General features: G+C 40.0%; 3 protein-coding genes across 4 annotated transcripts; all 3 read right to left on the bottom strand.

The window, feature by feature from the left end:
- Positions 1-336: 336 nt before the first annotated feature.
- Positions 337-1,349, bottom strand: LOC108609867 (uncharacterized). The gene has a single exon (XM_018001640.2). The coding sequence runs from the start codon at positions 1,252-1,254 to the stop codon at positions 610-612; it is 645 nt and encodes a 214-aa protein (XP_017857129.1). The 5' UTR covers positions 1,255-1,349; the 3' UTR covers positions 337-609.
- Positions 1,350-3,961: 2,612 nt separating this feature from the next.
- LOC108611917 (kinesin-like protein GA13060) lies at positions 3,962-15,700 on the bottom strand. Its single transcript, XM_089463719.1, has 7 exons — positions 15,461-15,700; positions 12,182-12,605; positions 10,779-11,073; positions 10,192-10,425; positions 9,355-9,960; positions 7,391-8,498; positions 3,962-7,267 (listed from the first exon to the last, which is right to left on the bottom strand). The coding sequence occupies exons 2-7, from the start codon at positions 12,554-12,556 to the stop codon at positions 6,481-6,483; spliced, it is 3,405 nt and encodes a 1,134-aa protein (XP_089319845.1). The 5' UTR covers positions 12,557-12,605; positions 15,461-15,700; the 3' UTR covers positions 3,962-6,480.
- A 1,160-nt stretch (positions 15,701-16,860) lies between these two features.
- Positions 16,861-20,698, bottom strand: TwdlE (TweedleE). 2 transcript variants are annotated; one of them, XM_089463720.1, is made up of 3 exons: positions 20,502-20,698; positions 19,760-19,980; positions 16,861-17,768 (listed from the first exon to the last, which is right to left on the bottom strand). In XM_089463720.1, the coding sequence occupies exons 1-3, from the start codon at positions 20,547-20,549 to the stop codon at positions 17,417-17,419; spliced, it is 621 nt and encodes a 206-aa protein (XP_089319846.1). In that variant the 5' UTR covers positions 20,550-20,698; the 3' UTR covers positions 16,861-17,416. The 2 variants fall into 2 exon arrangements, with proteins under 2 accessions (XP_089319846.1, XP_017860530.1); XM_018005041.2 differs by having other exon boundaries at positions 20,532-20,697.
- Positions 20,699-24,553: the final 3,855 nt, after the last annotated feature.

Genomic DNA, 24,553 nt, shown 5'->3' with positions numbered 1-24,553 from the left:
TTTCAGTCAATCAATCATTCAGTCATTCGCATCGAAACTCATAGGGGTATATCGAATTCATATGACACACCAGTGAAGCCCTACAAGTGGGCTTAGGAGCTGGCTTGAGGGTCATTTTTAAAGCGTGTTTGGCAATTAGAAAAACATGACCAACAATTGAAGAGGTGATTTCAATGTAACTCAATACAAGTCAAGCTAATTCTGGTGAACTCGAAATCGAATCGAAGCCTTAGAGTGCAGGCGACAGTCGATGGGGGATTGATGATGATTGAGTGTTGATTATTAAAGTTAAATGGAAAGCAAAGGAATAGACAGGCAAAAATCTACAACGATTGATAATGATTGAACACACATTTATTTTGTTGGCTATTGTAAAGTCACCATGTCCAAGATAAAAGATAGTGTAAAGATTGATAGAGTAATAGATTGATCGGTATGGAATGTAAATTAGATAAAGATGGTCACAGACTGATGTTGGTTGATTGAAGATTGACAAGTTGTTTTCACTCACCAGGAGTTGAGCCACATTGCCATATATCCTGAGAATAAACTTTAGGAATATCTCAATTCAGGCACACTTTGGGAATTGATGATGATTGAATGTCAACTTTATGCTTCCGTCCATTGTTGAGCCACCTTGCCGAGCATATGGAAGAACAGCGCGGTGCCACAGACGACCAAGTCTTCACCCGCTTCCTCATGGGCTGTGTCCATTATCACCGGATAGAATCTGATCACCAGCATGGTTAGGGTCATGCGCATATAAATGAAGTTTGACTCCTTCACGGACAGAAAGCCGATGGATATGATATTGCCCAACATGGAGAGATCGCGCAGCGATTCAGACAAGTCACAGTCCTTGCGCTGCTTCACCATCGAACAGTACAAATCGAGCAGCAGCGGCACCACGAAAATGCCATGGGCCAGGGCCAGGGGACCCAGGCCGAGCGAGTGCGCGTACAGCTCCATGTTCACCAAAGGCAGGGGTATCAGCTCCAAAACGCCCTGGCTGACATTGCGCAGCATGCGGAATTCCCGCTCGTTTCCCCGATACCTCCGGTATGGCCCCTCGCCCGCACTGCCAAATGCGACGCGCAGCAGACCCAGGGCAGCAGCGACCCCGCCAATCACACAGGCGACCATCGCGAAGGGCTGCTGCTCCGGACTCAGCTTGCGGGCCGCCAGACCGGATGTGGTCAATAGGACGGCATTGAAGATGAACCGACGCCCACGGCTCGAGACGGGTTCGCTCATAGCGAGCGAGCTACATAAATAATTTTGTTTAACTGAATTTCAGTCTGATCAATGGCTGAAAGGTAATTAGATTAAAAATAACAAAAAAAAAAAACACATAGGTAATGCTAGAGTATCGTTAAAAGATATCTTAAAGAAAAATGAATTCTCTTCTCTCTTCTTAGCAGGAGTTATTAGGAGGTATTTGTAGAGTAGCAGCGGATTACATCTTAAGGCAGAAGAAGAGGAAAAAGGAGCAGATGAATCAAATCAGTTTTTTCTTTAGCTTTCTTTGCCTCTCTTTTGCTGTCCTTCATTTATTCTATTTTTTTTCTTTCTTTCTTCTCATCTTCTGTTTTCTTTTCCTTACTCCTCGCTTTACTACTATATCCTACATCTGACAATTTATATATGGTAGGGATATAGGTAATACTAGATTATCATCGCATCAAGATGAATCACTATTTTCTCATCGTTTCTTCTCTTTTCTTGCATATCTTCTCTCTTCTCCACGATCTTCTCTACTCTCATTTTATCTTCAAGTCTACCCTCTTCTATTTCCTCTTTTCCTATCTTCTCTAGTCTGCTCTTCTCTCCTCTTCTCTTCTACTCGTTATTACACTTAGATTTTCTACCTATTCATAGCTAAATCTCTGTTTGTATTAAGTTTATGAAAATCTAATTGGAAAATTTCTAATATGCAAAGAGCTAATGGGGCAGACACAGTGAGACTCGAAAAAACTCTATACATATGTATGTTCATATATGAATATATATATATGTAACTGTATGACATCTGTGTTACATTCTGGATGCGGGCTTGTTAACAATATCCGAATGTCTGGATTAACTCGCACGCTGCCAAATGACAAACTCTAATTGCAAGTGGAACATATATTTTAATGAGTATATACAGAAATACATACGTACATAATATGTATGTGTATAGTATATATGCATATTTGAATCCTCCTTCTCTCTCTCTCTCCAGGCGAAATCCCGCCCGCGTCGCTTTATTCAACTTGACGATGTGAAGTGAGTGTGAATATAATTTTTTTAGGTCACGTCAAAGCAACGTCCAACAGTTAAATACATACACACATACATATATATATATATATATATATATATATATATAAAAATACACATAAATATGGGAAAACAGGTAAAAAGGGGAAAAATATGGTTCGAATCCTTTTGGCATCCTGTTTGAAGGGAAATTGCAGTCAACATTTATTTCCGCAGCCTGATGAAAAATTCGAAAATAATTTGCGAGCCATAATTAAAAGGCGACAGGTCCAGTAGTGGTTGTTGTTGTTGTTGCAAAAGAAAGTCCTGCCAAAGGACCTGCCACTTGCCACGCCCCCGCCCCGGCATCCCTGGACTCGTGCTGCCTCTAGGGTCATAAACAATCCAGCATAGACGCGTTTTTCGATTTTCGCCTCAATTGGCAACATATGGCGAGCAGACTTCGAAGGGGGGCGCGGTCGGGGCGGGCAGCCTCTTGCTTCTGCTCCTGCCCACACACACTCACACACACTCTCTCGCTCTGTTGATGTGTGGGTGTGGGCGTGGCAGCATTTGCATTTGTGACTGCGAATTGCGAATAAATTTTTTTCTTCTTTCGTTTTTAAAGTTTTGCCGTGATAAGAGGGTTGTACAAAAGAAATTGCGACGTTTGCCTGCGCGACACGAAAAAGGCGGCAGACAAAAGGCGAAGTCGAAGAAAAATCGCTGCGGGGTGCAAGTCAAGGGAGTTGGCTGGGGGTAGCGGGTTGACAGCGTGCATGGGTGTGTGTGTGTGTGTGTGTGTGTGTGTGTGTGTGTGAAGTGGAAGCTCTACTTAGTGTAGTCGCATTGTTGCGTGGCATTTGCCAGAAGGTGCCAACACAATTTTATTGCGCCAAATACTCTAACCAGCGAAATGGCTTGGAAAACTATGTGAAGCGTTTGGGCTGTGGAAAATTCTAATATATATATTAAGTATTTCAGTTTCAATCAAGAATCCACAATGCAGTTCAATGTTCATATCTGGAGACATTTAGAGCAGTAAAGAGCAATTTGGCGAAGATTAAATAGATCGCATATATCTTATTTAAACTAGAGACAACTTAACTCAATGCTTAAATATATTATATAAATCATTTTAGCGCTTCGTTTAATAAATGTGAAAATAATAAAGATATCTATGGATACTTACTTTAAAAGGAACCCGTATCAAACCATTTCGTACCCTTTTATCGATAATAATAATATGTTGAGGTCGAATAGTAGCGCTCATATGAGCTGGGCACAATATCTAAAAAAATAATAATCCTGTAATCGACTATAAACGATATTAGTCATATGTATATATATATATATATATATATATATTTATAGCGCTCTCTCTAAACTCCTTGCGTTGGCCATCATTTCTAGGATATTTCCACACCAGAGAATGTCAATCCAATTCAAAACTAGTTCGCAAGTCATAAAATCCGTAATTCGTTTAAAACTTACCTCAAGAGTATTTGGCAGTTCGACTTTGCGCAAAAACACGAACAAGGAATCGTTACTTTTCCAGCTTGTTTTATGGCTCAGGCCCCCAACCTCTATTTACTTAGAGGGGGTGTCAGTGGAGCTTTGATATATATATATCTATCTATAAAATGTCAACATTTTTTTTCGGCCAACTGTGACTCGATTCGAGTTGCCCGCACCCCGCCCCGATAAAAATGCAATAAAACCAGATGTCGATTTGCTTTATATTATAAAAAATAATTAGTCTGTATTCAGCGTCGAAGTCGACGAATCATCATATATGATATTGTATATATAGTATATATGTAATATTCATCTTGTTTCATTAACAAGGGAGGAGAGGGTGTGAGGGGGTTGTGGTATGTGTGTGGGTTGATTAAAGTATAGCCTTTGGTTTTTGTTTTTGGTGATTACTACGCTTGGATAATTGGAATAATACGAAATATATAATAATGCAATATAATTAGTTGATTCTCGCTTTTGTTAATTAATTCAATAAGTTTATGATTTTTATTTACGTTTTTTTTTGTCTTTTTTTTTTTAGTTTTTTTTTATGGATGAATGCGACTAAAAAGGCAATGAAGGAATGTGATTCGTTTTTTCTTTTCATATTTTGTTTTTAATGGAAATAAATTATGTGCGATGCGAAAAATTTAGCTATTCATGTGAAAAATTGTGTGTTGCATGCTTTGAGGCGTGCCTTTCTTAATGCATGCCTTATGCGATTTATATATATAATATATATATATATATATATATATATATATATATATATATATATATATATATATATATATATATATATATTTGCTTGCGTTTATTCATATTTATTTTATATTTAAATAGCTTCATAAAATTTGCATCTCATATATAATATCTCTGATAAATATATATATATATACGATATATATATATAATTTTTTATTTTTATTTTTTCTTGTTTGTTTTTGTTTTTGTAACATAGTTGATTTAGGCAAAAATGGCAACAAAATTATGTTTAACATTTGTCTACTTGGTTGTTCTTCCTCTTCGTCTTCTTCTTCGTGGTTGTTGTTGTCCTTGTCTTACACAATTTGTTTTTAGTAGATGTATAACTTTAGCTAACTAACAATTAATTTAAACATTTTTGTTTTTTCATTTCGTTTTTCATTTTTTTTTTGTAACTTATAATTGGCAATAAAGTGTTTGAATAAGCAAACATTTAACATTTAGCATACAATTTATCAATCTTCTTCTTCTTCATCGACAAACCAAAATTATAAATAAATAAACAATAAATAGCTATGATATAATGTATGTATAATATATATATATATTTATGATATATGTATATAAATGTATCTCTGCTTGTTTTTTACTTGTAAAGTTGTAGTGATTGTGGCCTGATTAAGTACATATGTTTATATTATTTATATAGCAGCGGCAGGGGCAGTCAATATATTGGAAAAACTGTGTTAGAACTGTAAGTGAAATTTCTGGCAAAAATGAATTTTCCGACCAATGAGGCTGAGATTACTATTGGTAACATATTAGAGGTAATAATTTGATGTATTGTGGATAAACAAACAACCAATATAGGATTCTCATGTTGCTTAAAAAAATAAAATAAAATAAATAAATCGAATAAATAATAAAGAAAATAATAAATGCAGTTCTGAACAATTTGATTAAAAAAACATAAATGAAACTTTAATAACAATTTTTCATTGTATTTAAATTATTCGCTAAAAATTATTGGCGGTAGTCTTGCGAAATTTTTTATTTATTTATTTATTTTTTTTTTTTTTAATCATAAATTTATAAATATCATTTAACATTTAACTTAGCAAACACGCTTGAACTTAAATAATATTTTTATTTGTTTGTATGTTAGTATAATATGGGCTTTTTTTTATTTAAAGAAAATTTACAACTGAAAATTATGTACATAAATAAAAAAAAATAAAATAAAACTAAATAATGATAAATAAAAGCTAAGCAAAAATGTAAAATATATAATAAATAATTATATATATATATATATATATATATATATATATATATATATATATATATATATATATATATATATATATATTCATATATCCACTAGCAAAACAAATAAATAAAATAACCAATTTAAAAATATTATTACTTTGCTTTTTACCTGGTTAAAACACTGAAATCAGTTCCTGAAATAAAATACCAGATGTACTCATGTCACTCTATTAAAAATGTGTTCTTTCTTTTTTCTTTTTTGGCATTTAGTCAACCCACGTCATGTACCTTGATTAAAGTATTTTTCAAGCTTCACTTTTTTAATTTTCTTCCATTATCGTGACTACCCCTACCTAATGCGTAATATTCTCATTATGCTAGCTGGCAACTTAAAATATTTAAAGCCCCGTTTGAACTTATGCGTGTATTAGTGAGTGTTTGTATGTGTGTGTGAGTGTTAATGGCGCCTTTCTTTATAGCATAGGTATAATTAGGTAGTTGGGTTAGATTAGATTAGGTTTCACTTCCTCCTCTTCGTCGTGTGCTTCGTCTTCTTCCTTTTCGTTTAAAATTGGTTTGTGGCAGCCGGCGCCAAGTAAAAGTTAATCAGTCGCTGGTTTTCCTTTGCTTCAATATATGTCTGGTTGATGTGTATGTGTGTGTGTGTGCTTACAAATTCTTTGGCCTTGCATCTCTCATATGTTTTCACTGGTTGAATTTCGATTTGGTGGGGGTCTCCGTTCGGAGTTAGAAGTCGCTGATCTCGCCCTCAGTCTCTGGATAGGTGCAGGAGAACGGATGGAGCAACCAATTGCACAGACCCTTGTTGCCCTCCTGCCGTTGGCGTTTCTTGCCGTGGCGCTGATAATGGCCACCCGGAACGGTGATGCGATGCCGCTGACTCTTCGACATGCCAGACGCGAAGCTGCTCTCGTCCGAGTCTCGCACGGTCGCCACGCTGTGATAGCCGCTCTCCGCCCTCCGCGAGATGCCCGAGTGCTTGGAGGTGCGCGGCGTGGAGGAATCGTGGCCACTGTCGTATGCCTCCGAGCTGGTATTGAGTGGCAGCAGCGGCAGCCGGGACTGCGCCGCCAGCGGCAGTATATTCGTAATCTCATTCAGCTTGTGCTGCGCATCCTCCAGCGAGCTGCGTCGGTCCTTCTCCTCCAGCTCGCTGATGTCGTCGTGCTGCGGCGCGAAACGCTTCTCGCTCTTCGGCAGGCTGGGATCGGAGGCGCCGTCCGGCTGGCGCAGCAGCGCATAGTCGTCCATGCCCGCTATCTCCATGATGCCGTTCAAGCTGGGCAGCGAGCCCTGGCTCGGGCTGTGCGACGGCTGCTTGGGTGGACTTGGCGTCAGACGGTAGGCGGGCTCGCTGCAAACGCTGCTCTGGCCCACATTGAAGCGGAACGCGGGCTCACTGAACACGCTGCCCACCTCCGTGCGGTAGAGCGCCGACGAGGGCGTCACCTCGGCCATGGCCAGCTGCGAGGTGAAGATCTCGTGCAGGCGGGCCAGCTGATCGAATTGATGTCTGCAAGGGAGGAATCATTGCAGGAAAGGATCGGTTGAAGTACAGCATTAAAATATCGATTGCAAGCCGATTCACGGGAAAATCGAAATAAGGGAACAAGTTCTTATCAATAAGTTTGCTCACCTGGCGCGTTCTCCGCACTCACTGAAGGACTCGCAGGCCATGTTGAAGCTGGACACGAAGGACAAATCGTCGCAGTGACTAAGCGCGGCCAAGGGATGCGTCTGCTCACGCTCTCTATCCCTATCCCTGTCCCTCTCCCTCTCCCTATCGCGTTCCCTCTCCCTTTCACTGCGCGCCATGGTGCGAGCGATTTCCTCCTCCGTCACCTGTAACCCACAGTCGATGCTGCGCTGCGACGGATGCTGCGAGGAGGCACGACTGACAGCCAGCTCCGAGTCGTGCCTGGAGAGCATGCGATGCAGACTGTCGTGCGAGATGTCCCGGGAGCCCAGAGGATCGTCTAGGAGCGGCAGCGCAGGCGGCACCTCCGACGGACCGCTGTCCTGATCATCGCCATCGGGCTGGGCATCTGGACAGCTGCCCAGCAGCGGAAGACTATCCAGGCACTGAGGCAGCTCCGGCAGGGCTTCTGGCTGGAACAGAGGTCGCTCCGGCAGGTCAAGTGACTTCTGCTTGAGCTGGGAGAGTTTCAGATGCAGGGCTGTGGGTGAACAGCTCGCCGAGACGCTGGCCGCACCCTGGAAGACTTGCGAGGTCTGATTCTCCACCCACTGTCTGATCATTGTCTTTTTATGCGCATCCATAAAGCCGTAGCCCTGCGTCGGGGCAGCCGTTGGCAGATTGCCCGCTGTCAGGGAGCGGCACGACTGCGACTTGGGTCCATCGACCCACGTTTCGCACTGCTTCACGTGGTTCACCTCGCGCATCAGATGCCGTGCCTCGGCCACCTTGGCTCGCGAGACGCGTGGCCCGTCGATCCACTGCTCCTCGGTGATCTGTCGCATGCCCGCCTCCAGCTGCTCCAGCGCTGCGCCTGGCGTCGAGCCATGCGGACGGCGCAGCGGCGAGCCCTTGGGCGTTGGCATATTCGAGGCCTTGGAGCACATGTGTCTAGGAATGGGTGAGCCGGGCGCTGAGGGCAGCAGCTCCTGAGCCAGCGCGCTGTGCTGTGGCAGCATCGCGGAGACGGCACAGCTAGAGGCAACAGTGGCGGCATTATGGCGCTTCAAGCTGCCTGTGGAACTCACAGAGGACTGCAGCTTCTTGGCTGTGAAGTAGGGAGGAAGAGGGCGAGAAGGAAAGGAAGTGGTTGAATAAGAAAATTATTTGCTAAGAGGTTGTAGTTTGGAACAATTTAGCGAGCTGGGACTTGATGTTTAACGTAGGATTATCTCTATTAGCTCAATGTCTTACATGAACTCAGGTCTAACAGTTATACTATTTCCTGAATCTATTCTAAGACCCTACTTACATTGTATAATACCAAATATGTTCACATGAGTTATAAACCATTTTTAAAGGTAGAGATGAACGCACACTAGCTAGGGATAAGCGACCACATTAGCCGTGAACAAGTATTAGAAAAGAACTTCCGAAGACCACTTTCCCATCTCTACTTAAGATCATAGAGCAGTATTAAAGCCTCTCTAAAACCACCTCTAGACAAATGAGATAATTCAATAAAGTCTTTAAGGAGAGCAGGTCTCAAAGGCTCCACCTCCACGAGACCCCGTTTAAGCTTCAATTAATTGGAAATATTTGTCGTTATTTTGATTGCATATCATGCCACATTTACTCCTAATGTAAATCTCTCAAGTGTCAACATGTATTTGTAAGCCCAAGGTGTTCATCCAGCTAACAACCCCCACATAGTGTCAGCCCATCAAAGACTAACTGCCAGCTGTCGCTCTTTTAGCCAGTCCTGGAGCTGTTTCAGCGCTGATAAGTGACATTAGATCCGAGCTAAATCTGTCGGAGTAATATTGTTGACTATCTCTGGGGCATAAATCTAATGACTCGAGGAATTTCAATTAAAATCTCATAAGCAAAGCCTGTCAATGCCTGGATCTGGAACTAATGAACGAGGGGTTGACAGCAGTTTGGCTGACAGCATTAACACTTACCCTTCTCCACGGCGGCCTTCTTCATCAGTGGACTGGCGCAGTTTGATTTGAGTTGTGGCGCCGTTGGCTTCTCTGCACCGCTGCCCTTCAAGGCCTTGCCGAGCTGGGCGCGATTATCCGTGGAGCCATTGAGCGAGGGCAGATAGACAGGCGGATGCTCGCCGTCGGTGGCATCATCATGGGGTCCCATATAGATGACAGTGTCCGCTGAGATCTCCGAGCTGGAGGGATCGGCGCCAGACCCAGCCGAGGAGCCCGCACCGCCCGAGTTCAGGCCCTGGGCCAGACCCACGGCCAGGGGCATGGGCACACGGTGTTTGCGACGACGCAAGCGATGAATACGCGAGGCAATCTGTATGGTGGCCAAAGCATCCTGATACGAATGCGCTGACTGCAGGACATGTGCGACAATTGCCACATGGCAGGTAATGGGGGCCAGGCAGTCCTTTAGCAGCGGCGTCAACGGGTGGTCCTTGTGGGGCGGATGCCTCTGACCGCTCAATATGGCCAACAAAATATTGCCAATGCCCGAAAGTGGAAGACCACCGCTGCGATTGGCACAGCCGCCCAAGTCGATGATATGTAAACGGCTCCGGCCGCCAGCAACTGTAACAAAAGAGAGAGTACGAGAAGGAGAGAGAGAGAGAGAGAGACATGTAGTGGTTGGGGTGGGTGAGAAATGCGACACTTTAATGGTCTGGCTGTCTAGTGAAACATTTAGCGGGCCACTTGAGTGTGGCAACAACAATGTCTACAACTAGGGGAAGGCACAGCATATGGAGTGGGGTAAGCTGGGTGGGTTGGTGGCTGAAGTGGTTGAGTAGTAATAGGACTTACCACCGCCCTTGCGGGACAGGCTGTACTGGTAGACGTGCAGCGTAAAGATGAGTGCGGACTCCAGCGTCGCTGTCGCTGTTGAACTGCTGGAATTGCCCGTTCCGGAACTTTTTAAACGTCCGGCCAATGCGGAGTCAAGAAATAGCGCTGCACGCTCCGCGGTGGGTGCACGTAGTTCCGTCGGGCCGCCAAGGAAGTCGTCACGCAAATAAATCCCCGGGGAGTCGTCAGATTCTGTGTGGGATTCGTGTTCGTGTGGAGTGAATGAAAAGAGCATTAGCTTTTATGTTCATATAAATGCCACTCGACTGTAGTTAGCATTCATTGGAGTCGAAGCGAGCTGTGGGGGGCTGTGGGGGCTGTGGGGTTGCTCGTTACAGCCTCACAGGTTAACTTTATTCAAATTGGGGACCTAACCCCCGCAACCCGCTAACCCTCAGCGTCCCCGCTACAACATTATCATCAGCTGGCCCAGGGGCAACATTATGAGCGCCCACGCCCACAAGCACGCCCTCCTCTTTATAGCCCAACTTCTGCTAACAGGTGGCGGCCCTTTGTACATTCTCTCTTCGCTTTGCTCTGCTTACCAGCTGCATGTGAGATGAGCAAATCCGTGGAGAGAGCGTCCGGCTTGGTCGCATTGATGCCCACCGCACTGACCCGCACAGAGAACCGGGCTCCGCTCTTCTGTCGACGCTCCTGAATTCCCTTATACAGCCAGGCAATGGCACAGGGCGCTGCGCCCAAAGCACCAGCTCCCAGGTCGCCGAGCACCGTTTGCGTTTGCCCCGTGCCCGGATAGCCCATGGCCAGCAGACAACCATCCGAACCCTCCAGCACGGCGGGTATTACCTCGCTTAAGGCCGCCGCACAAACATCCGACTGCAAAGTATAGAAAGAGAGAGCGAATGGGGGGATTGTGAATATGATGAAAGAATATTCCGTTGGGTATGCTTTATTTGATATCTTGTAAAGCTTGAGAAGACCTAACCAAAGAAATTGTAATAACGAACGGAAGCTAAGGAAGCTTATTTGGCATGGGAATGAAAAAGAAAGGTAAACTAAGCCTTTCGAATGAAAAACATGCATTGTACTTGATATACATATATTTTAAAAAGTTATCACATGTAGCACATGTAGTGCGTGATTAAGAGAGACATAATATAAGTTAGGTAAAAATATATATAACAACAAGATAGAATGTACACATTTGTTTACAAATTAATAATTGATTCCCAAAAGCATACTTATAGGAAAATAGGCGGATTAAGTTAAAAACTATATTTTGCTAGATCCCTTCTATTTATAATAAATGATTTTGATCAATTATATCTTTGCATTCACCCATCTTCGCCTACATCAATTTGTAACATTTGGAATTTGTCTAGTATTTGTAATCCTTTACTTTAGAATTCCAAAATGTATATCTGATATTATTTAGCCTATTTACAATTTCCTCTCTATCTATATCCGATGCTTACTTTTCTGGCTTATCCATTGTATATTCTCGTCTTCTAGAACTCTCCTAGATTCACGTTTTGCTTTATATTTACTCTAATATACTAATCGCCCTGTTATTTGCGTATCATAGCTGAAATTTTTGTGGACTTTGAGTTTCTATTACTTTTTGCTTATTTTATGCATCGATTCCAAATGTTTTTTTCTAGTTTTTAAATGTTTTATTATTTTCTAGTTTAGTACATTTGTCCCTCGTGTATTATCTAAAAACTAAAAATCGTTTCTTCATTTCGAAATTCCAAAAAATCTCGAACTAGAACTCTATAGCTCTCTAAGCTCTAGAACTTTCTTAGGTTTCTCATAGGTTTTACTTACTCTCTTTAAAAATAACTATTCTATCCATATATCCATATCCATCCATATATTTGTCTATCTACCTATCTATCTGTCCACTTATCTATGTATCTATTCTATCTATTTTCTATCCACCTATCTATCTATCTATTCCATCTATCCTCTAACGTCCACTCACCTGTTTATCCTCTGCTGTGAATAGATTATCGAAGGCAAACATTTTAGGTGCCGCAACCATTGGCGCTCGCTCCTGAGCCTGCGGTGCCGAGACGGTCTTCGGATCCGTTAGTGTCACCTGTCGCTTCTTCTTGTCGAGCGCCATAAAGCAGCCAGACTCAAGGCAGCTGCTGCTGTCGGCGCCGCTGTCCGCTTTGTCGGCGACGCGTAACATGACTTTGACTTTGCCAACGCCATAGCATTCCCGACTGGAGAGACGGCGTTGCAGAGCCGGCGGCATCGCTGGCGGTGCACGCTGTAGTGCACCACAGAAGCCGCCATTGCGCGGCGTTTGGCTGGTGCTCATTGCTCCACGGCCACAAAACTCCGTTTCCATACTCTTAATGTCCGTGTGAATGTGTGTGTCTTACTTGTTGGAAGCACTTCTGTATTTGCCAGACATGGGGCAGGAAAGAATGCAAGAAGAAGAAGAAGAGGTACATGTAGCAACCACTAGTTAATAAGGATCCAACAGTGTGCTGTAAAAGTTTTGCCAAGAATTTCTCCTTTCGCTACATTGTGTGCAGATTTTATGTGTAATGTCATAAATTGTGATTTCTGCCAAGAAGGGACAACTGTGACTTAGGACGAGGTCCTGCCGTCCTATGGTAATGGCCATAACACTTTCGCTTTATGGTTATGGGGCATCTGCTTATTGGGCATATGCTTCACAGACAACTCAACTCGAATCGACTCAATCTCTCTGTCTCTCTCCCACTCTTATGATTCACTGAATTTTGTTTTTATTTTTTGGAGGGTTTGAGTGTTTTTATTCACTTGTAGCATCGTCCAAGCATAGATGTATATATATATTTTATCTATTTGCGGTACTTTGGTTTTTATTTCACTGAAATTTCTCTTGCAGAAAGCAGTTTTCAGTAAGGACTCTTTTGTTTATTTTATGTTTATTTACAATTATATCAGTTATACGTGCAGCAAGTGCTCGTCTTATATTTGACTCTTAAGTTTATGTTCTGGGCGCTCGTAATTTTACCAAAAAGTGAAGAGCTTCTATTTTTTTGTAGGCTTTCGGGTGCTTAGACTGTTGCTTAGATTGTTGCCTTTTTTTATTATAAGTAATATTTTTTATACCCTGAACCCATTTTCAATGGGAAATCAGGGTATAATGGTTTTGTTGAAATGTATGTAACAGGGAGAAGGAGGCGTGGCAGACCCCACAAAGTATATATATTCTTGATCAGGATGACGAGCTGAGTTGATTTGGCCCTGTCCGCCTGTCTGTCCGTCTGTCCGTCTGTCCGTCTGTCCGTATGTATGAACGCGTCGATTTCAGAAGATATAAGAGCTAGAGACTTCAAATTTTTTTTAAAATGTCCGTAATTACAGCGCGCATATCAAGTTTATCATTAAATTTCGATAACTCATCCCGATCTTTTTTTATCGATAAAAAACCTTATCGAAAACCAGTTATAAAATTATATCTTCTACACCTTTATTGCTAGAGTCTCCAAATTTTTAATGTATGCTTATATGCAATTTATACAATTTCGGTTTTTGTTAAAATTTACCCCCCACCCTTAAATTCACCCCCTCACCCTCACTTTTGTAAAAAGCGTATTTCAAATACTAGAGACTTGTGCTTTGGCAATTACATGCATATTCATGTTATAATCATAATCTGAAAGTTTCATGAAGATCGTACGTCCACAAAAAAAGTTATTAAACAATTAAGTTCTCATAGTAAGCGCTCACTGCCGCCCATGCGTGTTTATGCGTGGGTGCTTGTGTGTGTATGTGTTTGTGTATGTGTGTGTGTATGTGTGTGTGTGTATGCGTTTGTGTGTGTATGCGTGTGTGTGTGTATGTGTGTCTGTATGCGTGTGTGTGTATGTATGCCTGTGTGTGCGTACGTGCGTGTGAAAGACGCGAAAAATTATTGAAAAGGCTAAAACTCCAAGGGTTCAGGGGATCTCGTAGTCGAGCAGTCTCGACTAGAGCTTTCTTACTTGTTTTTATTATGTTATTATTTTTGCATTTTTTATTCATTTGAGGCTTAGTTTATAAAATTCACTTAAGTTCGGTTTATAGGGGTTTATGTTTACCACTTTTTAAGTAACTTTTTGGTATGCAGTTTATTTTACTATTAGGAAGTATTTTTGAGAACACTTTTATTGTTTTTTATTTTTTATTACATTATATCTTTAATAATTGCTATTAACTTTTTTTAAATATATTTTTTAACATTTTTGTTTTTTGTGTTTTTTTTTTAAGTTCAGAATTTTTTAATTTTGAAGATTTTTCTCCATTTTGCTATGAATATGGTATTTAAATTTCTTAATTTTTTTAAATGAATAAGTTTTTAATTTGATTATTTTATTTTTGAGTTTATTTAAGTTGAACTTATTTTTGAAATTAATAATAGATAATGTTATCACTACCTATTATTTATATTTTATATGCGACTATAGATTTTAGAAAGATTAAAAAAAAAAACTTTAAGTTAAGTTAGGAATTCTAAACGTAGAGCTCTAGGCATTCCTTACTATATGTTGGCTAAGAGAATATAAATAAAGTTTCAGGACTATGTTTATTCAAATTAATTCAAATAAGAATTTCTTGAACCATTCCGTATTTCGTTGAAAAGTTTGCAATTCAGTTTTCGATCAAGTTTCCCCATTGATATCTTAATGTATATACATTCTTTGTTATAAATTGAAGAGCTCAACTTTAAGCATTGCAGACGCTTGCCTTTAGGGTTCTAGGGGAGCACCTTCATTAACATGATGATGCGAATTCAAATAAGGAACGTGACATTTTTTGCAACATCTTTTCATTAATATTGTTTCTTTTCTTCCTTTTTCTGTTGCTTTTTTCTGCTTTCTTTCTTATTTTGATGGCACGTTTCTATTGTGAATGACTGGCAACTCGAACGTCAACGTTAACGTTGACGTTGACGTTGACGCCGACGTTTGGCTCAACTTCATTTTTCAGATGTCGCGCACCTGCAACAGCGAACTTCTTTGAGGCGTTCCACCTTTTGAGCTTTTGGCTTTTCACACAAATCGATTGGCAATGCCTTCTAATTGTACGCAACAACAACAACAACAACAAACCAGTGGAGTAGTGCGAGAGGGAGAGGAGAGGGGGTATATAGAATGCCATGGCATTGTATGGACAACAATATTAGCACAACACCAAGCACACGCACACACTCTCACACACAGCGACAGCCACACACATCTAGTGCTCATACACACATATACATGGAGCGTGCACAAACCCTTTTTTTATGACTGGCAATTTCTGGTTGTTGATTTCATCTTTGGCTGCAACGCTTTGGCTTCTTCGATTTTGATATACATGATTTATTTTAGCTACGATTCTTTAGCTGCTCCGGCTCTAACGAAAAAAACACATTTTCATTTTACGAACACATACACACGCACACAACTCGCGACGCGAACGCCCGCCGCGTTCCGTTTGCGTTGGCATTACAATCGCAACTAACACAGGACGGCGCTACCAAATGCTTGGCAAGTGCTCAGCTCTGCTCTGGCCGCTCTTTATGCTAGCCGCCTCACGCGACGCTTGCGCGACAGTAGAAGAGAGAGCGTTGTCTAACTGCTTGCAGCTGGCAACGCTTTACACCTTTGTGTGGGGGTTGTACGACTTTCGCTTTTGTGTTAAGAGAGTGGCTGGCGTGCTCTCTTGAGCAAGTGCCGTTAGCAGGAAGGCAGGCAGCCAGCCAGCCAACAAGGCAGCCTGCTAGGCAGGCGGCAGTCACAGGTAAACAAAATCAGCGAGGCTTCAAACAAAAGGAACAACGCAAATGATGTTTATATTGTAAAAAAAAAGTTACACACACACACACTCATACACATTTAAGGAAAAACAACAAAAGAGGAGCAAAAAGCACGCACACAGACACTCACGCTGATAGTTGAGGAGCTGAAGCGTCACTTAAGTGTTTGCAGTAGGCGAGGGCTTGGGTGAGGGGGCGGTGAGGAGGGGGAGGGGCCGAGGCAGGCAGCCCAAAATGCAAACGATGTGTTTTAAGTTCGCTTACATTTGACAGGCCGAGTAGAAGCCGTTGAGTGAGTGTATGTATGTGTGTGTGTGTCTGTGTATTTAAAAGCATCTATAGCGGGGATTTGGATGGACTTTGAACAGGATACATGTGCATATGCACATAGAAGGGGGAGAACAGTTTGAAAGCAGTTGAAAGTGTCCTGACAATGTCTCAATTAAAATTGCAAAGCTGAAGTGAGCTCTCAACTATGTGAGGCAAATGTTTACCGTTAGAGTGGCAGTAAAATAACTGAGAATGAAATAAATTTAATTTAAATTTAATGCCTAACTAAGGCGAATTCTAATATAATTATCTTTTGATTTTGGGTATAGCCTGAGGCGCTTATTTGGAAAGCTAAATTTTTTTTTCGCTGTTAGCTGTTGGCAGTGCTATGCTTCAAAATTTCTGTTATTATTTGCATAGTATGGCAACGCTCTCATACGCAAATATTAGGCCACAGTTTGAAATTCAAATTATTGTAATATTGTAGTTTAAAAGTATTTATGAAAAATGTTTTTAATTCCCGATTAGTCGGATTTTAGTATTTTATACGATGATTATTTATTTATTTTTTAATAAAAGAATATTTAAGTGAAAAACTGCATTGCATGTCAGATAGTAAGTTCAGATAACTTTTATTTTTCTTGATCCATTGTTTTTATACATATACAATAATAATGTTTTGAGTATCATTCATTTTATTATTATTTTTTTTTGTAGCTTTTTCATTGTCTTCTTCGTTCGCGTTCAACAACAACAATTTACTGAAATATTCGTAGTTAATATTTGCCTAGTTGAAATGCATATCAAGTATATTGATATATATATGGTCAATATATATATGTATAAATGATAATCGTATATATAACGCATGTGCTTAAGAACTAGATACTTAAGATTAGGCAAAAACAATTTGAAACAAACAGCCTATGCGGAGAATGTTTAGAGGTAAAAAATTACATAAGAAACAACAATAATAATGATAGGGATCGGGGCATATTCTATACATATATAAAATTATAATTCGTAAATTTTGTCACACGTCAAAATGATTTTTTTTTGTTCTTTTTTTCGTTATGAATAAAAAAATGAGTAAAAAATCAGTAAAGTTTAGCTCGAAGTGGGGAGGGGGAGGAAGGGTGGCCAGAGATGGCAGAGTTGGTTCGTTTAATGGGAAGGTGCTCCATAGGAGCTGCTGGGCGCCGATGGTGCTGGAGGGCCAGCGGGTGCACCATATTCCGAAGGTGGTGCAATGGCATTCGGGTAGGGTCCGGTCTCCTCCTTTTGGGTTTTGTAGCGAATGAAGTAGACTTCGGGTTTGCTGGGCTGCGTTGGCGCCGGTGTTGGGATAACAATATCTGGCTGCTCCTCTGGCTTCTTGACTAGCACATAGACCAAAGTCTTCTCTTCGTTCTGGGGGAATTGTGGAATGATTGGAGCAGTTGGTGCTGGTGGTGATGGCGCCTTGATGAACACAATCTTGTAGTGCTTCTGTGGTGGTGGCACATACACAGGTTTCCTATGGGAAAAAGCGGATGAAGTCAAGGAAAGGTTTCAGAGAAGTCGTCGCATAGTTTGCCGATCATTTGGATGAAACGAAATTATCACCACTAGTTCATATATAAACTCTTATATAAAATCACATGCACATATTATAATAATTGCATGCTCTCTTCTTCAGACTCCCTTTGCATATGCAATAGTAATAAACGAGCTTAGGAACTATGACAATACGCCGCCCACTAGCAATTGGACTCTTATATAAAGTCTGATATTCACACTCTTTAAGCACTCCATAGTAATTTTAGACACACACACTCTCTCTCTCTTCCTCTCTCTGTCTGCCTATGTGTATGCAGTAATAACAAGCTGGCTCAGTTACTTCGAAACTGTCTCATTATCAGTTCACCTGAAGACTTATATAAACACTTATACGCCCACTCTTATACACACTCTATGGTAATTGCACTCACTCTCCTTTTCGTATGCAATAATTAGTTGCCAAAAAAAAAAAAAAAAAGAGAAGAAGAAAACTGTCACAATTTGCAGCCCACTAGAAATTCAACTCTTATATAAACTATTATATGCAGTCTTCTATATTAACGCTATGGTAATTGCACTCGTTCTCTCCCCTTCTCACTCTGTCCCTCTCTCTCTCTTTCCAGTTCCCTTTCCGTATGGAATAATTAGCTACGTAAAGTTAAAAATATATGTGTAGCTTAGGTAACATCTTAGTCACGCTTTAGTTGTCTTCAGCACCATATCTTTTCCAGTTGGCAATTAACATTGCTTTCTGACTACAGTGACAAAAAGTGAAAGAGAGCGAGATAGAGAGAGAGTGAGAGGTAGATAGATAAGCTTAGCTTAAATTGTTGCCCGTTTGAGGGGTTCCTCGATTAAATAAGTTTTCAGTATAGAAGCAAAAAAGTCTTGTTACTCCCTTCACAAAAATGATAATGCAAAAAAAAGTCGAAAACAAAAACTAAACAGTTTGTAGCCCTGAGCTGAATTAGATGATTAACGCTCATAGTTTTTCGCAACAGTTGTCTCGCAGCTGCCGCGTCAGATATTAAACAAAGTACTCAAGCACTCATAGAGTCCATGAATTGTGGGAGAATTTTCATAATTGTGGGGCATTACCCAGATACCTCATATAGATATAGTCATATCTGGAGCTACACACGACAATTCATTTTGCAATTAGTTGTAATGGGACATCAGGCAAACAAACCAGATGGTTCGTAAGCTCCCTTAATGTGGGAATATATATCTCACGCTGCAATCAGATGGCAAATTATGTTTGCACAATTTGGACCAAGAAAGAAACTGTTGTAAACATAATTTGATTGAAGATATGCCTAAACATGGTTCAAAGTGGAGTTAAACAAGAGATCTCTAGGAGTACATTATCAAGATACTGAAATTAATGAATGTTGAGTAACTGCAAATATTAAGAGGGTTTAAAGTAGGGGAAACGTATTTGAACGTTTTCCAAAATGTAGTGTCCAAAGTCTTTTTATAGCAAAATTCTTTAATTAAAACGTAACTTAAGTAACTTGACGAATAGATAATTTGGTATGGATTTTGTGGCATTTTATGTTTATACAAATAAATATCAGAGGATTTTATTAAAGTGGAAAAAATATTGAGTATTGAAAATAGCATTTAAATACTTTTAAAACTATTTAAACGTGCTCTGTTAGAGAATGAAAAATATAATTGATGATGATATTATCTAGGCCATTTCCAGAACATCTGTTCCTCTGCTTTTATTTGAGCTCTACTCAACTATTTTTATGAGAGTTCTATTTCAATTGCGAACCAGTATGGTACTTATGGAATAGAACTAGTTCTTTTAAATAATGATATATATATAGATAATAACCTTCTAAGGATCATACCTAGTTTCGTTTATATAATTTTTGTTACTCTGATACAAATCAGAAACTGATCTATTTGAACTCAAATTATTACTTTTTTCTTAGCTTAATATAAGTTTGAGAAACTCACCTGGGGGCCTGGTACTCTGGCTCTGGTGGTGGCACATGGACATAGACATGCTTGTGCACCACTGGCGGCTGCTGTGGTGGTCCATATTGTGGTGCAGGTGCACCGTAGCCGCCGCTGGGTCCGCTCGGCTGATAGCTGCTCGATGGTGGGGCGCTGTACGTATCACGCGGTGGCTCTGGACGAGCCGCAGCCAGCGCTACGCCGGCCAAGACAATCGCTAACTAAAAAGTAGAAAAAGCAGAAAAATACCATAAGCAACAGTTATGTATGTACTCTAGTCGAAATTAGCCGACTAAGATATACCCCAACTGATATGACCTTGATTTAGGATGTATAAAAATCTAAGCTTTGACTTATTTTAAAATTTCATGGTGAGAGTTATCCAGAAATCCAAAAATATTCTGCTAGTTATATGTAATGATATAAGCCAAATCCGATAGCTCTTTCTATCGAAGCTATGCTTGAAAAGGCGTATTAAAAATATTATTATTTTTATAAAACTGCGCGCAAATATTGAAAGAAACCGAATAAAACGTCCTACGTTTGATATACGAAAATATATATTCGAAGAAATCTCGAACTTTCGTGGTTACCAAGATCAGACAAATAGACGAAGAACCGAATATGGATGGATCGTTTTAGCTCTTCGTCCTGAACGAGTTTCTCTATACTTTATGGGCTTGGCCATCTTTTACCCTTCTAAACTCTATTTCAATAGGGTATATCACACAGCAACACACACACACAAATAGCGGCATCCACTTGAGCATACCACAAAACTGGACTGCATAATGCTTGTAAAAACTGAACGATTCAAGTTTCGGTTAAAATCCGTTACAATTATGAATTTATTTTTTGAGAGAGAGAAACTTGGTTTGATTCGCTGGAGCTTGTGCGACGCGGAACCTCTTACACTGACTGCATGCCACAACGATTGTTGCAGTTGCTTTTATAGTGCCGCTCATTGGCGAGAAATAAAAATTAAGTAAAAATTCAGCAGAAGTCGGCGGCGACGCGAGCAGCGACGCCAGCTGCGGCAGCAGTCGCACCAGTTGGCAAAGAGCGCATAACCATGAAGAAATTGAAATGTATAAAACGGCGGCAATAACAACAACAAGTACCACAAGAGCAACAGCAGCAGCAGCAGCAACAGCAGCCGCAGCCAAAACAACAAAACAACAAAAAACAAACAAAAGCAAAAAGACAAAAACAACAACAACAGCAACAAAACACGGCTTAAAGCAGCGCAGCAGCTGGCAAGTCATCTGGGCCTAGGGGTAGACCGTAGCTTAGGCCAAAGCCAAAGCTGTCTCTGCAGCCGCTCCTAGCTGCGACTGCGACTGCGACTGCGGCGCTGGAGCTGACGTTGGCGACAGCAGCGATGCTGGCAGCAGCAGCGCTTCGATGACCGTTTCTTAGTCTTTTGCGGTTTTCCTTTTTAATTTTAACTGATTTAATACCCTCCTAAAAGTTAACACATACTCAAGTAGTTAAAACTAGCTCCTCAATCCTCAGCATGTGTTTAAGCTGCTTGGATAAGCTCAAGTGATTTGATAGGTTCGAGAATAGGTACGGGTAACTGGGTCAGCAGGTACGCAAATTCTTGTTGATTGGTAAGATTTTAAGAGGGAATTTGATAGCTATCTGAGCAGATGCATTATACTACTTACATATATACAATTGATTTAATGTTTCGGTTTATATATTGTAATGATTTTATATATATTTATAAACATTATATCGAAGTGTTAATAACAGTTAAAAATTGAAATGAAAATAATAAATTTTAAAACACAAATGTATAATACATTTTTTAAAATTATAAGCAATACCACAACCGTTTAATATAATATATAAAAAAAGTTATAAAGCAATATATTAATATATAGTAACAAACATTATACGAAATTCACTTAATAAATAAAAATTCCCAGCTGCTGTTAAGCAAGTCAAATCGAGTTTAAGCGCAACCGATTCGATCCCGGAACTCCAATTTTATTTTTACCTAAAAGCAATTTCAATTTATTTTTTTTGTTTACAACATAAATCGAACTTTAAACTGAAATTTCGTTGCACTGAAATAAAAGAAAAGAAGTTCAGGGAATTTGATATGTGTACCGAATTTGAAGTCAAATTTTCATCAAGATTATTTTGGACTTACGTAAAGCATTTGTGTAAAGCTGAGGTCATTGATATACATATATCGTATGAATGAAATACGATTTTATAGAATTACAAATTTTGATAGTTTTGATTTTGAGTATTAGTACGATATATGTATGTAAATTCGAATCTATATTATGTAGTTTATATAAAGGAGCGTATATAGAGAAGAATATCTAACCGAGAGGATACATTGACCAAGAGAATTGGGCTTACAAATTGGGATATATAAAGAAAGACTTGTGGTGAAGCGTTTATGAAATGAAATATATTGAGAAGGGAATAGGGAAAAGGATATCTTCAGAAGTATGTATAAATTAGCCTATATAGAATGGGATATATAAAGAAGGATATGCGGAGTAGCTTGTATATATATAGAGAGAGGCATAACGTAGTATATATTGGGCAGAATAGGTAGTACACGTAGTAGCTTATAAAAAATGAGATCCGCTGAGAAAGTAACGATATCTTTGGAATATATTGAGAAGGGCGCATAGAGTATGACAAATACTTTACAAAATGTTAATATCATTATATGAACGTTTACTAGGTCATATTGAAATAGTGTCATATATCGAGGCGTTAGAGTATATGAATCATATATGGATATAGTTAACCACTAAAATTCGTTATATATAATATATCAAAATTCTATAAGAATTAAGAACAGTATGTCAATAAAACTATTCAGTATAACATAAATTTTATGTTATACTTGTTCGAGAAATGGAGTAGTGATATAGCTTAAATCGGTAACTTTATGGTTAATATAAGAACTTAGGAAATTCAATCGCCAAATTATATACAATACAAAGCGCATCTCCTTCTCCAAGCTCCCCAAAAAGAAACAAATAAATTGATAGTGTATTAAAAATTCTGCACGCTGGTTACAGCAATTTTACGCGTTACTTCTTGGTTTTATATTGTTTTAGTGGTTTCTTTGTTTTAGGTTTGTGTGTTGTTTTCGCTTGTTTGCGTTTGTTACAATATTGTTGTTTTGATGATTTTGTTCGGTCTGGAGGATCGCATCATCGTCTGGCTGTTCGGATCGTGTGGCACGATTCACTTTCAATTTCAATGCATACGCTGCGAAATGTGGGTAAGAGGCGTGGGGGAGGAGGAGGAGAAGCTTTGTCTCCGATCTGGAGTCAACTGGAACTGGAACTGGAACTGGACTGTGGCTTGGTCTTATTTCACATTTCTTCATGTCTCACAAAGAAACACACTCTCTCTCTCTCTCTCGCTTACTCCCATTCCCTCCCTCTCTCACTCTCTCTCTCTCTCTCTCTGTCTTGTGCAATGCTCATTATGAGCTTCACGGTCTTGTTGGGTTACGATCAGTTAGCTTTGGCTTTAGCTCTACCATCGCCCAGCTCCATCTTCATTTCCATTTTTGGCCATAATGCAATAGCAGTTGTCTATGATTTTCTTTCATTTATTTATATACATAATATATATATTTTATTTTATTTTTGCTCTTCTCCTTTCCTTTGGCTCTTTCAATAATTTCGGCAATGACATTATTTGCAGTCGTACTACCTATTAAAATGAACGAAAAATATGATTAGCCATGTTTCGTTATTGGTGACTTTTCTTTTATTTTTGCCCCTGTCACGATCATCATGCAATCTCGATCGGGGGACTCCGACTCCAGTTACCGCTCCCGTTCCCGCTCGAGGTGTTGCCTCAAATTGAGATGCGCATAATCAATAAATGACAGTGTAGTTCGAATACCAAACACTCCTGTATGAGAGTTTGTTTTGGGTTTTTGTTTTTGTGGAAATTTTGGCTGCCGGAATTCGATTTTTGGAGAATCGCTCGCTGCCTGCAGAGCTTGGTTAGTAACGAGGCTTGGGGCATATGGCATGTGGCATGGAGCATGGGCCATGTAGCTGCAACTGTAACTGTGCGCTAACTGTCACTTTTTCACGGCGGCATCATTTATAATGCCGTTAGCCAAATGGCAAGTGCTTCGCCTTTCCATCTGCTTCTACTTTTTTGTTGTTGTTACTTTTCGCCTGTTGATTTTGCTGTTCATTTTGAGGCTCGCAGCACATCGCATCGCAGCGCATCGCATTTCCTCAATTTCCAGCTCAGCTCAGCTCATCTCTCATCTGCCAGCTCCCGTGTCCCGTCTCCCATCTCTCATCATCATCATCATTATCATTTTCATCTTCATTGCAACGATTGCTGCTGGGTGTCCAAAACAGGTGCAGGCTTCAAAAGAAAAAGGAAAAATAAAAATCAACATCGATTAAGCAACAACGTTGATACTGAAATTAATGGATAGTCGAATTTATAAATGGAAATTCTGTCTATATAGATATATGATTCGGTGTAAACGATGTTGTAAATACATAAGATAAGAGCAAATGTTAATTGAATGTTTACAATAAGTAAACACGAGTGGATAAGATGGGAAGATAAGTGAGATGAATAGTGAGTGAAGGGGACAAATGACTAGAAATACAAAATGTTTTGTCTGCTAGGATAAATGGTGAATGAAACGGAGATAATGATTGATAGAGAAAAGAGAGGGATAGACAACAACAAGACAACAAGGTCCAAAAGGAAGGAACCGAAAGGAAGAGACAGTAAAAGGCTCAGGGAGACATAGAAATATAGTAATGC

This window comes from Drosophila arizonae, chromosome 3 (assembly GCF_054131065.1).
Source record: "Drosophila arizonae isolate 15081-1271.41 chromosome 3, UAZ_ARI_1.0, whole genome shotgun sequence".
Lineage (NCBI taxonomy): Eukaryota > Metazoa > Arthropoda > Insecta > Diptera > Drosophilidae > Drosophila > Drosophila arizonae.
This window is presented reverse-complemented; position numbering and strand designations above follow the sequence as displayed.